Here is a 13,009-nt window from a genome sequence, read left to right as displayed (position 1 = left end):
TTTATGAGAATTAACCACGTATTCCCTAAAAAAGTCTTGTCGTGATACCATGATACAATGCATGATACAAAGCTGCTACAACTACTGTTTAACTACTGAGGTCAGTTTCTAAAAACAAGTCTCTTACGCTCACCAAGGCTGTAATTATTCGATGAAAACAAATTCAGTAAAAACACTAATAATGTAAAATAAAATTACAATTTAAAATTTTATTTCTTTCCTTTCCCCCCAGGATTCTATATAGAAAGTTCATCTTTTGTAACATTATGACTTGTCACTTTAGATCAATTTAATGTATTAATTTGCTTTATAATATATGATATTTGCACGGTAGTCCAAGGTACTTCACAGAATACCACAGTATTTACAAAGCAAATGGCCAAGAAAAACTGAACAGTATTAATGTGGTAAATGTTTGCAAAAAACAAGATAATACCTTGGTACTTTTTGTGTGAACAGTTTATAAAGTGAAAAGAAAATAAACATACTAAAAATGTTCCAAAGCATGCCATGGTTCAAGGATTGTTTGGATGTGTACCACAATAGAACTATGGTATTCTTGGAAGTATACTGAATTGAACTGAACTGAAAAGTTCTGGAGTGCCACATACTGTAAATGCAATTCAGTACCATGATATATATATCAATGCATCATTGTATTCAGTTACTTTTGTAAGGGTAAATGCATGCTGTGCTAGAAGGGTTGAGGATGTGTTTGCTGTGTGATACACTTCAGACTGCAGCACCTGAGAATAAAAAATCATCAAGAGCACAACAGTGATGCTTCATTGATGGCTCCTTCCATGGTTTGAACCTAAAAGGTACCAGCTTCAACCAGCAATGCAACAGCAATGAAAAATGTATGAGCAACACCTTAAATCTGCTACCAAACAAAAACCATGCACCAACAACCAGCCTCTTCAAATAAAGCAATCATAATGAAACAATTCTCTACCACAACACAAAATTATTCCAACTTCTATCCAAAAAAAAACAAAACTTGATAAAATGCACAAATGTCATGTTTTTTGCATATACCATGGTACTGAATTAATATATTTTATATAGTCAAATACAATAAATGACCAAAAACATGAAATTACCACAGTACATGTCCAAAAATCATGGTAATACCATGTTACTTTGTGTATAATATCATTATGCAACAACCCTGTACCACAGCACATCATCAACAAAAAGGTATTACTGTGATAAAATGTACAAATACCATGTCTTTGGACATGTACTATAGTAATATCATGGTATTTTGACATATACCATAGTACTAAATGATTATATTTTATGTATTCAAAGAATAACAAAGTACTGCAATGATAAATGTCCAAACATGACATTACCATAGTACATGTCCAAAAAAATATAATAATACCATGTTACTTTAGCCTAAATAAAACAATGTTTCAAATTTTAAGCAGTTGGATATTCATTGATTGCGCACTCGACTGAAATAAAAAGCTGCAAACATTTGGTGAACTTCTGTCACTTCAGAGCAACAGCAACAGAAAGAAAGAATGGTGTGAAACAGAGGGTCTCAATTATTCGGTGGTCTTCGGTCCTGCTCCGACCCAATTTACACTTTTGAGAAACAGGCTGCTTAAATAAAAGTTGTTAGGTTGTTAGAGCTGATGCAAGAAAAAGGGTCGAGAAGAACATACAGACAACAAAAGGAAAAATGAAAGATGCTGAGTTAGAGACAAACAGGAAACAGACAGACATTATTGGACTCCTACCTGTCTGGCTGAGCTGCGAGGCGCTGCGGCTCTTTCGGCTCAACCCCACGACCGCCGCCATCTTGGCGCCAATGCTGGAGCGCCGTTTCTTTTCAACGGTTCCCACCAGGCTCACGGCCGTGTCTGACTGGCTGCCGTCGGTCTTCTCCAGACTGCACATGTCCCCGCCGATGCTGGTGCTCTTGGTCATGTTGCCCCCGGCCGCCGTTCCCGTTTGCCTGTTTTTCATTTTGGACGTAAATTCACTGTCAGTGGCGGCCCGTGGAGGAGAGACGTGAAGAGAGGAGGAGGAGCGGCGGAGGGGAAGAGTGGAGGATGGATGGATGATGGAGGAGAGAAAGGAGAGAGTTAGGTAAGTGGAGGGAGAAGGGAAGTGGAGATTCAGGTCAGAATAAGGTCAAAGGTTAAAGGGTTTAGGCCTCCAATCAGCTTAAGATGCCTCACAGTAAAGTTTTGGGATGGGCCTGATGTTCTATGTGTTACGTTTTAGTTATAACTTATTTGAAAATACAAAATATTTAGTTTTTGATGATAACTGAACAGTGACAATAGATGAATTAAACATGCAGCATAATGAAATCATGTCACATTGTAGCATACTACTGTTTGAAATGGTTTCATGTGATACTTTTCATAAATATATTATAAAATATGTCAATTAATATTACAATAATAAAATATTAAAAATAATAAACTGTTATTAATATGAATAATCAATTATATTACATATTCAAATACTGTTTTTAGTGAATTTACTGTATATTGGCATAGTATAATAAACAGAAATGGAGCGTTTTATAGATTACTATATTGGATATTTCAATTATACAAAGGCTGTCACAAGTGTGCCGCATAGGAAGCAATCTTGCTGCACAACAGTCTGACGTTAGCATGTTGCTAACAAAGCAATATTTATTGAATAAGCAGCAATAAAAATACATAGTATGCACAGGTATAGACGTAATTTTACAAAAAATACTGAAAATACATTTATAGCTGCTTCCCTCATCAGCATGAATGAACCTGAGCTATATCTAGCAGCTCGCTGACTCATTTAAGAGTCACAACTCACACACCTCCCACGAACTGTTCTTAAAACAGCATAAAAACTTGCAGCAGTTCACCTATTTCATCCTAACTGATAGGAGCATTTCATGCATGAAGCCTTCAGTGAATTTGATTTGTTAAGTTCACTCACTCAGCGCTGAAATGCACGCTGCTCTATATCCCACACAGGCTGGTCTATTTTATTTTTCAGCAGGACAAAAAAAAAAAATGAGGACACGTGTAAAAAGATTAAATTAGCATCTCACACGGCTGTGAGCGAGCTGTGAAGCGAAAAGACAAACGACTTCCTGGACAAAGGATCCTAATGAAATCTTAATGATTATAAATGTGTTTAAATGATACACGTGCAGCCGTAGGTCTGCTCTTCTTCATCATCAATGCAATTACAGCCACAGAAACATGCGACAAATCAATGAGCTCTGACAACATGTTCTTCAATTACTACAATTAGCCTTTTCAAAATACAGCCCTGTCCAACAACCCATTCTGCTCAATTACAGCCAAGCCACATCAAGCTGTCTGTAATCTGGTAATCTTGGATCCTGAAATATTTGGGACCGATATATTTCACGAGAAAGAGTAGTATCTGTGTAGATCATCACTACACTCTCTACGGCAGTGAGCTGAGCTCCCATTTAACCCGTCAATACATTGAGAAATCACAGATGAAACCTCGTTCATATCTCAATTCTTTCTCGAAGAAAGCAATAAGATTAAATGGAAACTTCTGTTAAGTCTCCTTCTTCTCTTAGACGTTTTAAAAATTAAACTTCTTTTAACTTGAAAAAAGCATCTTAAAAATGTGATACTTACTAGGGATGCACCGAAATGAAAATTCTTGGCCGAAGCCGAACAAAATGAAACACTGGGCCGAAGGCCGAATACCAAACACGGTTTTTCGCATTTTTTCCCCCCATGTAGGCCTATTTTGCCATTTTTTTCACCGTTGCATAAATTAAATAGCCAAAACGTACTTTTTACTGTTTTGTCCTGCTTTTCAAATAAAAAAGAAATAAATTACAAAACAACAATTTAAAAATATTTACTTAACACTGAAAATTTTTAAACATTCTAGCAGACATTATACCATCAAACCACAATTTAACTTAAAATTAATAAGTTAGTAAAATAATATTTTTTGAGACCTCCTTTATAGGCAATAAATTAGGCATGTATTTTTTACTGTACAAATAAATGCAGTCTTGCTGAGCAGAAGAGACTTCTTTTAAAAAAGTAGAATATATTACAGAACCCAATTTGAACACTATGTGTGAATGTTATAGTAAATGTATTAATACAGCTGTTGTAGGGTAACTGTTATTATCATTATTATTGTCTTGCGTTTTATTTTATTTTACAGAACAACAGTAAGATTACAATACTAACATTTATGAATGTTGATGGAGCTTTTATTTTGGCAGAAACCCGCAGGAAGACCTCAGCGCTTCTTTTTGTTGACAACAGCATGCAGATATCACATTGTGACACGGCTTTTAAAAAAACTCATAAAAATGTATGTTACTGAGCAAATGACGAGTAACAGTGTTTCAGCGCAGATTTTCCTCGCGCTTTGGACTTTGAACCCTGGCTCCACGAGCTCGTGCAGCACTGTTTGAATACATGCAATTCGTGCATGTATTCGAAAACATACCATTATGCAGTTTATTTACTAATCGTTTGAGGCTATTTCGCGATTTCAATCATCACAGTAACCAGCATCAACCACCTCTTCCTCTTCTCATCGGAGACATGAGATACAGCACAAAGCAGTCTCTCGCTGTTGCTATTTCGTGCATGCTATAATTTTTGCGTCTTTCTCTGACAGTTTTAAATACTTTCATACTGCAGATGTGTTTGCTGCATTAGTGCGCGCCTCTATTTGATCATGTCACGTCATTGTTCGGTACAATTTATTCGGTCTTTTCGCTTATTTGGCGATCACCGAAAGAGCTTTTTTTCATATTTTCGGCCGAACAATTTCGGTTGCCGAACATTCGGTGCATCCCTAATGCTTACAGTATGAGATGCTGAAAAACAGTGATATGAATTGCAAAAGTTAAAGATTTAGTGTCTAGCATGTGTTGGGGAAAGTTACTTTTAAAAGTAATGCATTACAATACTGCTCTACTCCATGAAAAAGCAACTAATTGACTTTTTATGGAAAGTAATGCATTACGTTACCTTTGCATTACTTTCTGTCAGTTTTATATTTTTAGTTGTAGTAATTTTATGTGCTTTTCTATAATATATTTCTATTTATCGTTATATTTATTTCAGTTTGTTTTAATTTTAGTACTTTATTTCAGTTAGTTACTGATTCAATATCTCTTTTTTATTTAAGTTCTTTTTTTAATTAATTTTTCAATTAATGAAAAAAAAGTATTATTTTATGTTAACATTATTTTAGTAATAGATGCATTCTATTATAGCACTTATTAATATTTTTAAATAGCTTTAAGTTTTATATTTTCAGTTTTTATATTTTATGTACGTTTGTGTAAAATATCTCTATTTAATTTATTTTAATTTAACTTACTTTACTTTTTATTTCAGTTTGTCTTTATTTTAGTACTTTAAATGCATTTTATTTTAATTAGTTGCCAAGGCATCATTTCTAATTTTCAAGTCCCTCATATATTTATAATTTCAGCTTTATTTCAAAAAAAAAAAAAAAAAAAAAAACGTTTTAGTTACAAGTAACAACACTAAGTGTTGCACACAGAAACTAAGCACAGACACAGAACAGCCCCCAAAAATACTCAAAAATTATGATTTATAGCATTCAAAAGATTTAGGACTTTTTATGATTCATTACAAAATGCATGTACGAGCTACATCGACAATGCTGCTACAAGGTGGGAATAGCAAACTATAGCCCAAAAATGGCATTTTGTAGAGTCAGTTTTTGGTTTGAGGTCAACTGTTGTCATTGTGGAGCAATAAGAATAGAGTGGAATCAAATGTGTATGTTTCTGGGGAAAATCACAACTCAACAACAGTCTGAGAGTTAATGTTGCATTGACTGATTGATTGGACGGGATGCTGCCAGACAATATATTTATCATGCAGACAGCTCCCTCCAGCAGCGCCGCACGTGAGAGGTTGGCAGGCTCTCACATTCTCACGGAGAGAAGTGTCGCGCCGCCGCAGGGCTTCAGATGGCCATTACCTTCCTCTCATCACTGTAATGAGAACGGCTCGTAGAGAGCTGTGACCGACACAAAACCCAGGTGGAGATTAACGCTGGACGCCAATTCACAAAATCCTTTATGCTGCCGTGATGACAAGACACATCTGTCTCTCTGGATTATATCTCACCGTATGATTGACAGATTGGCAGGGAATTATCCGTGCAAAAGTTTGCAAACAAATTCACAAAGACAATAAGAACATTATGTGGTTATACTTCATGGTTTATATGGATAGACAAGGTCTACTCTGTAGTTTGAAAACCTGACCACAGATCAAAAACACCAAAGTCTGAGAAAGAGAATGTGTCTCCTAACAGTAACTTCTTAAAGGTGCACATCCATCCGGATATGAACGGTCAAGTCTTCTTGAATGGTTATACTTCATTATAATTGCCTAGGCATTGCTCCAAACCTGTATCAGAAATTTCATTTTTACTAATTGTGTAGAGAGTTTCTAGAAGCTAATTAAAAATATAACAACAAAAATATATATACATATATATATAAAAATAAACCTGTTTTAGAACTTTCATTTTTATTAATTGTGTAGAGAGTTTCAAGAATTAAAAATATAACAACAAAAAAATATATACAGGTGCATCTCAATAAATTAGAATGTCGTGGAAAAGTTCATTTATTTCAGTAATTCAACTCAAATTGTGAAACTCGTGTATTAAATAAATTCAATGCACACAGACTGAAGTAGTTTAAGTCTTTGGTTCTTTTAATTGTGATGATTTTGGCTCACATTTAACAAAAACCCACCAATTCACTATCTCAACAAATTAGAATATGGTGACATGCCAATCAGCTAATCAACTCAAAACACCTGCAAAAGTTTCCTGAGCCTTAAAAATGGTCTCTCAGTTTGGTTCACTAGGCTACACAATCATGGGGAAGACTGCTGATCTGACAGTTGTCCAGAAGACAATCATTGACACCCTTCACAAGGAGGGTAAGCCACAAACATTCATTGCCAAAGAAGCTGGCTGTTCACAGAGTGCTGTATCCAAGCATGTTGACAGAAAGTTGAGTGGAAGGAAAAAGTGTGGAAGAAAAAGATGCACAACCAACCGAGAGAACCGCAGCCTTATGAGGATTGTCAAGCAAAATCGATTCAAGAATTTGGGTGAACTTCACAAGGAATGGACTGAGGCTGGGGTCAAGGCATCAAGAGCCACCACACACAGACGTGTCGAGGAATTTGGCTACAGTTGTTGTATTCCTCTTGTTAAGCCACTCCTGAACCACAGACAACGTCAGAGGCGTCTTACCTGGGCTAAGGAGAAGAAGAACTGGACTGTTGCCCAGTGGTCCAAAGTCCTCTTTTCAGATGAGAGCAAGTTTTGTATTTCATTTGGAAACCAAGGTCCTAGAGTCTGGAGGAAGGGTGGAGAAGCTCATAGCCCAAGTTGCTTGAAGTCCAGTGTTAAGTTTCAACAGTCTGTGATGATTTGGGGTGCAATGTCATCTGCTGGTGTTGGTCCATTGTGTTTTTTGCACCCGTTTACCAAGAAATTTTGGAGCACTTCATGCTTCCTTCTGCTGACCAGATTTTTAAAGATGCTGATTTCATTTTCCAGCAGGATTTGGCACCTGCCCACACTGCCAAAAGTACCAAAAGTTGGTCAAATGACCATGGTGTTGGTGTGCTTGACTGGCCAGCAAACTCACCAGACCTGAACCCCACAGAGAATCAGCAGTGCCACAAACTGATCACCTCCATGCCACGCCGAATTGAGGCAGTAATTAAAGCAAAAGGAGCCCCTACCAAGTATTGAGTACATATACAGTAAATGAACATACTTTCCAGAAGGCCAACAATTCACTACAAATGTTTTTTTTATTGGTCTTATGAAGTTTTCTAATTTGTTGAGATAGTGAATTGGTGGGTTGTTGTTAAATGTGAGCCAAAATCATCACAATTAAAAGAACCAAAGACTTAAACTACTTCAGTCTGTGTGCACTGAACTTATTTAATACACGAGTTTCACAATTTGAGTTGAATTACTGAATAATATAAATATATAAATATTATATAATATATACAAATATATAATGCAGAACATGCAAACATATAAAATTATTATTATTACTATTATTACTAACAATAATAATAATATTTTGGGGTCTTATAGTATTCATTAATATTCTACTACATTAATAATTATTTATTGTAATTTTGTAAATTTTTTGTCATTTATTTATTTAGTTAGTTTTAGAATATAGTTTCAGGTAATTAAGATTTTTACATTTTGTTTTATTTATGTTAATGTTTATTTCACTCATGTGTTTTTTGTCATTTTTATTATACATTTTTAAATATGTCCATATAGTTTTATTTAAGTTTCAGATTTTAGTTTTAGGTTATTTAGTTTTAATTATTTTAGTAATTCAAAGTAAACTAAACAATGAGGAATGTAGTAACTGAAAAAAAGTTTTTTTTATTTGATATATATTTTATTTCAGTTAAAGTTTATTTTGTTTCAATAATTAACTTTAAAAAAAAAAGTTTTAGCTTCAGTTAATGTTGAAATCGTTAATAAGGTTAATAACCCTGGTCTTGCACAAATGCTAAAATATGAAATTATAATTATTATTCTTAGCATTAATTGTTTTATATTCTGAAAAGAATGACAATGAGTGAAGACACAAAGTGCAGCGCTATACAGGAACAGACAGTAGGCAGTTAAACTGGACGGCAGGTGACGAGTTAAGACGCAGATATTTTTTCTCTTAAATACTGCACACAAAATTGGCATGACTTTAATCTTCAGATGAATAACTTTCTTGAGGTGTGCGTAAAGAGAGTGCAGTAGTGCTGCCACTGCGAGTGACAGTCAGCCTGCAGAGATCTGTGTGTGTGTGTGTGTGTGTGAGAGAGAGAGAGAGAGAGAGAGAGAGAAACAAACAGTGTAAACAGTACAGAGTTCACTACGAACATGGAAAAAAGAAAAATAAGCATTTCTCCATTTCGCCACAACTGTAGATCATAGATTTCCCTGTAATTCCATCTTTTTTTAAACACTTCTAAACCCACAGTGACCAGAGGAACACATGGGTCACATGGCAGTGTAAAGAGAAGTCACACACTATCTGTAACGGATCATTAAGCATTCTGACAAACTGCACAGGTTGTTTACTGGAGGATTACTAATGCCTTGATGGCTTCAGGCACTTTGGTGTGTTTGAATCTGGTCTGCTCTAGAAAACTCTCTCTGCGATTAATAAAGGAGGCCTTCTGAACAGGCAGTCAGTCCAGAGCAGTACCTGAGGTGATAGTATGAAGTATGGCCATTCATTCTGTATATGTGAATGGATGTGCACCACTGAGTTAACCTGCAGTCAGGGCCTTCGTCACAAATGGCAACACTGAATGACTCCTAAAAGGAAATAATGATCTTGTTCTTCTAAAATATTAGTATTCACTAATTCACTTTATACTACGGGGCCGTTGAATGCTTGAATCTGATTGGCTGACGAACGTTCTAAGGTGTGCAATTATTTTCAGGGAAACACACGGCGAACGTAGTTCCAGGCAGCAAAATAACCAAGACCCACAACGACACTGGCCAAATAAATAAATATAGTAAACAATATGATAAAAACGACAGATCATGTCCATGTTTTTGCCACAAAATCTCTCCCGCTCTCTCTCCCTCACAGACCGCGCACATACAGTTACAGTTTGCACACACACTAACATACATCGCGCTAATGTTGTTAGCGCTACTCTGACGATTTTATCAGTGAACAACTTAAAAACTACTCACAAGCGAGCTAACAACAACGGCGCTGTTCGTGAACAAAAGGAACTAAGTTTCACTAGAACTAGAGACATTGCTGCCGAACACTATTGAGAGAAACACAGAGGTAATTCTCTCACACTCTCTCTCATAACTTAGTTATTAACTGTATTAACTGCATTAATCTGTTATCAACGTCTCAAGCCTCTGTTACTAGGTTTAAAATGACGTTTTGGAATTAGCAACGGAGGCGTTGGATGAGATGCGGAAGAAATAATCCTACTCACAATAGCGATTTAAGTAGAAATACTGGACGAATGCCTTGAAATATATCATCTGATCGATGTCTTGAGGTGTGGCAACCATAATAGGCCTATAAGCAGAATAATTGAATTCGGTCCGTGCATTATTTTTCTAATAATCCAACGGCCCGTCGTTGATTATTCCTTACTTATTAAAAATTGGTTTAAAACATGTCATCTCTACCATAATTATATTACCTCTGCAAAAACATCAATAAATAAATAAATAAATAAGACATATGTGCTTTGATTTGAATCTCTGAACTAAATCTCCACCATAACTACCTTGAAATGTTAGCCTTACCTGCTCTGCTAAAACAAAATAGAAAGAAAGAATGATAGGGTTTGATTTAAAATTAAATTAAAATTAAAATAAATTAAAATTTCAAAAATGCCAGTGTAAACAGTATAGCAGCAAGGCAGCTCACTAGGATTTGGAACAGAGCCATAGTTTTTCAACTACAGCCTGATGACAATATCAGTTCATCTCAATATACTTAGAAGGTCACCTGAGCATCACTGTCAGCGGGACCATGTGCAACTGATTTACACCAGGATCATATGATGGTCACAAAAGGACATCACAGCTTCAGCCAAAGTGGACACTTTTCTACCAAAGGCCAAAGTCTCCATCCAAAGCTTCTCCTGATGGTCTATCAGGAGGTCTTGGCAGATAAGACCATCCCTCAGGCAAATGTACTTGGAGCATTGCAGTGTCTCTCCAGGGATGTCTTTGCTCATCCACAGCTGAACAGACTGTTCCTTTTTCATGCAGATTTTGCTAAGTGCATTTTCATCTAGGCCACGATGTTCCTTTACACCAAACAAAACCTGCGCGCTATTTTTTCGTGTGCACGCAGTGGCTCAGGTCCATTTTCTTGATTTAGAGCCATTCTACGCCTCAGATTTGGACCTCTGAAGTGCTAAAACCAGAATAAGCATAAAACATCCTCTCTCCTTGAAGGAATGCGCATACTTTTAGGATTTATTTTTTCAGGTTCATGGCCTTGCTATGATAACTATGCACTGCGTAACTTTAAGAAAATGCAACCATGCCATCAATTGGCAACATACTTCAGTTCATATTTTAATGTGAGATGCAACTCGGACAATGTCTGATGCGTGCAACCTATGTGAATGCATAATAATAACGCAACAGACATGATGACAAAAAGACAGAAGAATGCGGTCACCATCACTGTCCTTGAATTTATATCAAGGAGGTGATGCAGAAAATCGGTTTCTATGGAAACGATGCCCTGGGTCCTTAGCGTTTCAATTAATTGTGTCTAAATGAATGTGGCCTATTAAGAACTCCAAATTCAGTTATGGCATGAAATTCAACCATCACCACTATTAATACATACTCTTTTCAAAATGAATACTCAAGAGCTCAGATGGCCTTAATAACATTAAATCCGCCCTTGAGCTGTGCACTAATACAGTATTTTATCAACACACTATAGTTATTTTTGGAAACTGACATGGTGGAAATGTGATGGATGGAAGATGTTGACAGGTTCATCTTCATCTTACAAACAGTGGGAAAAAACCTTGGTTTTGCTTTACCAAACACAAAATATAAAGTAAAAATTGTGTTAACTATCAAGTATCCTCTCCTAAAAGATAGCCTTGAGAATGTATCAAGATCTGATCTGTCAGCAAACCCAGGTCATTATTAAGATCAAAATTAAAAAGGTCTAGTAAATAACACAAATATAAGGTTCTAAGTTCAATTCTAAAATGTGGGCTTCCTACATAGGTAGAATAGTAAGGCCTTATGTGAGCGTTCTTGACACAAAGGCTATTTCAAAAGCTAGGCAGCACAATTCTGTTGCATTTTAGGATACATACTTTTGGCTACATTCTATTCTCTGTACAACATGGAAAAAAAACAATGTCACAATGCATTATTACAAGCTCAGTGGAGAGAAAAAAAGCCTAATGAAAGTGAAAATGTTCAAAATGATTAAAAATGAACTATTTAACCCAATGCCAGAAGGAAACATAATGCCTTAATAGCAAAAAACAAGATGAAGATGAGTACATTTTTCTTATTTTAAATATATATATATTTTTTCCATTTAGTATGGACTTTGGAAGCTACAGAAGATACTTCTATGTTTCTCAGAGGACAAAGAAAATACAATTTTCCCTAATCTTCAAAATGCTCTTAATGTATCAAGTTTCCATTGGAGAAAACATCTTTTATGTAAAATATCACATTCAGTTTGTATGATCCATCTTATTTTCAGATTCTGCAAGATGTATGTAAACTTTTGACCACAAGTGTGTGTTTATATATAAAATATCTACATAAAATTTCAGTTAATATGCTGCCTTAGAAGCTCACTAGGTTTTCAGAACGGCTCTATTATGTTCTCCTCTCTACTCAACAGAGAACTGACCTTTAAATGAAATGTGACGCAGTGCTAAACCGCTGTAGGCGATGCTAATGAAATTTAGTCCCATCATCAAATTCCAGTTCCGATCAAAAATGGCAAATTCTCAAAGTGTGTTAGAGACCACAGCATTTATCTTTTCTCATGCTTGGCTTTCTTAGACAAAAAGTGTCTACAGCATCCTGCAAATTAAGAACTATAGCTTTCAAAGACGCTTTCTACATGACATTTCGGAAAGCTAATGATTTGATACAGAGCAGAAAGTCAGCATCATCTGATCACATTATCATAGCAGCTTCAGTTTCACATTATTGATGGTGCTGATGGGATGTTAATATTATCATTAACATACATTAATTAAAGAAGAGTTGTCAGTTTAATGCAGCAATTAAGAATATAATAACACATATAATTATGCCTTCTGACCAGACATAAATCCTATAATTTTTCTACAATCAAAGCAACTACAGCCAACTCACCTCATCAACTCAAAACGAAGCAACTGAAAAACTGGCTTTTTAAATATCTAATTACTGCAAACTGTAGGCT

The 13,009-nt window shown here is 35.6% G+C and overlaps 1 protein-coding gene across 31 annotated transcripts in view; it reads right to left on the bottom strand.

The window, feature by feature from the left end:
* The window catches only part of rims2a (regulating synaptic membrane exocytosis 2a), a 175,052-nt gene that overhangs the window by 23,535 nt on the left and 138,508 nt on the right, over nt 1-13,009 (bottom strand). For 27 of the 31 annotated variants that reach the window (XM_058746408.1, XM_058746411.1, XM_058746413.1 and 24 more), the window contains one exon: nt 1,752-1,996. In XM_058746408.1, the coding sequence (XP_058602391.1) occupies nt 1,752-1,996 (245 nt within the window). The remainder of the gene's footprint in view (nt 1-1,751; nt 1,997-13,009) is intronic. The other 4 variants (XM_058746410.1, XM_058746433.1, XM_058746441.1 and 1 more) reach the window with 1 other exon arrangement.

This window comes from Onychostoma macrolepis, chromosome 16 (assembly GCF_012432095.1).
Source record: "Onychostoma macrolepis isolate SWU-2019 chromosome 16, ASM1243209v1, whole genome shotgun sequence".
In the NCBI taxonomy this organism is placed as follows: domain Eukaryota; kingdom Metazoa; phylum Chordata; class Actinopteri; order Cypriniformes; family Cyprinidae; genus Onychostoma; species Onychostoma macrolepis.
Note: the sequence above shows the minus strand (reverse complement) of the source record. Positions and strands in the feature narration are given on the sequence as shown.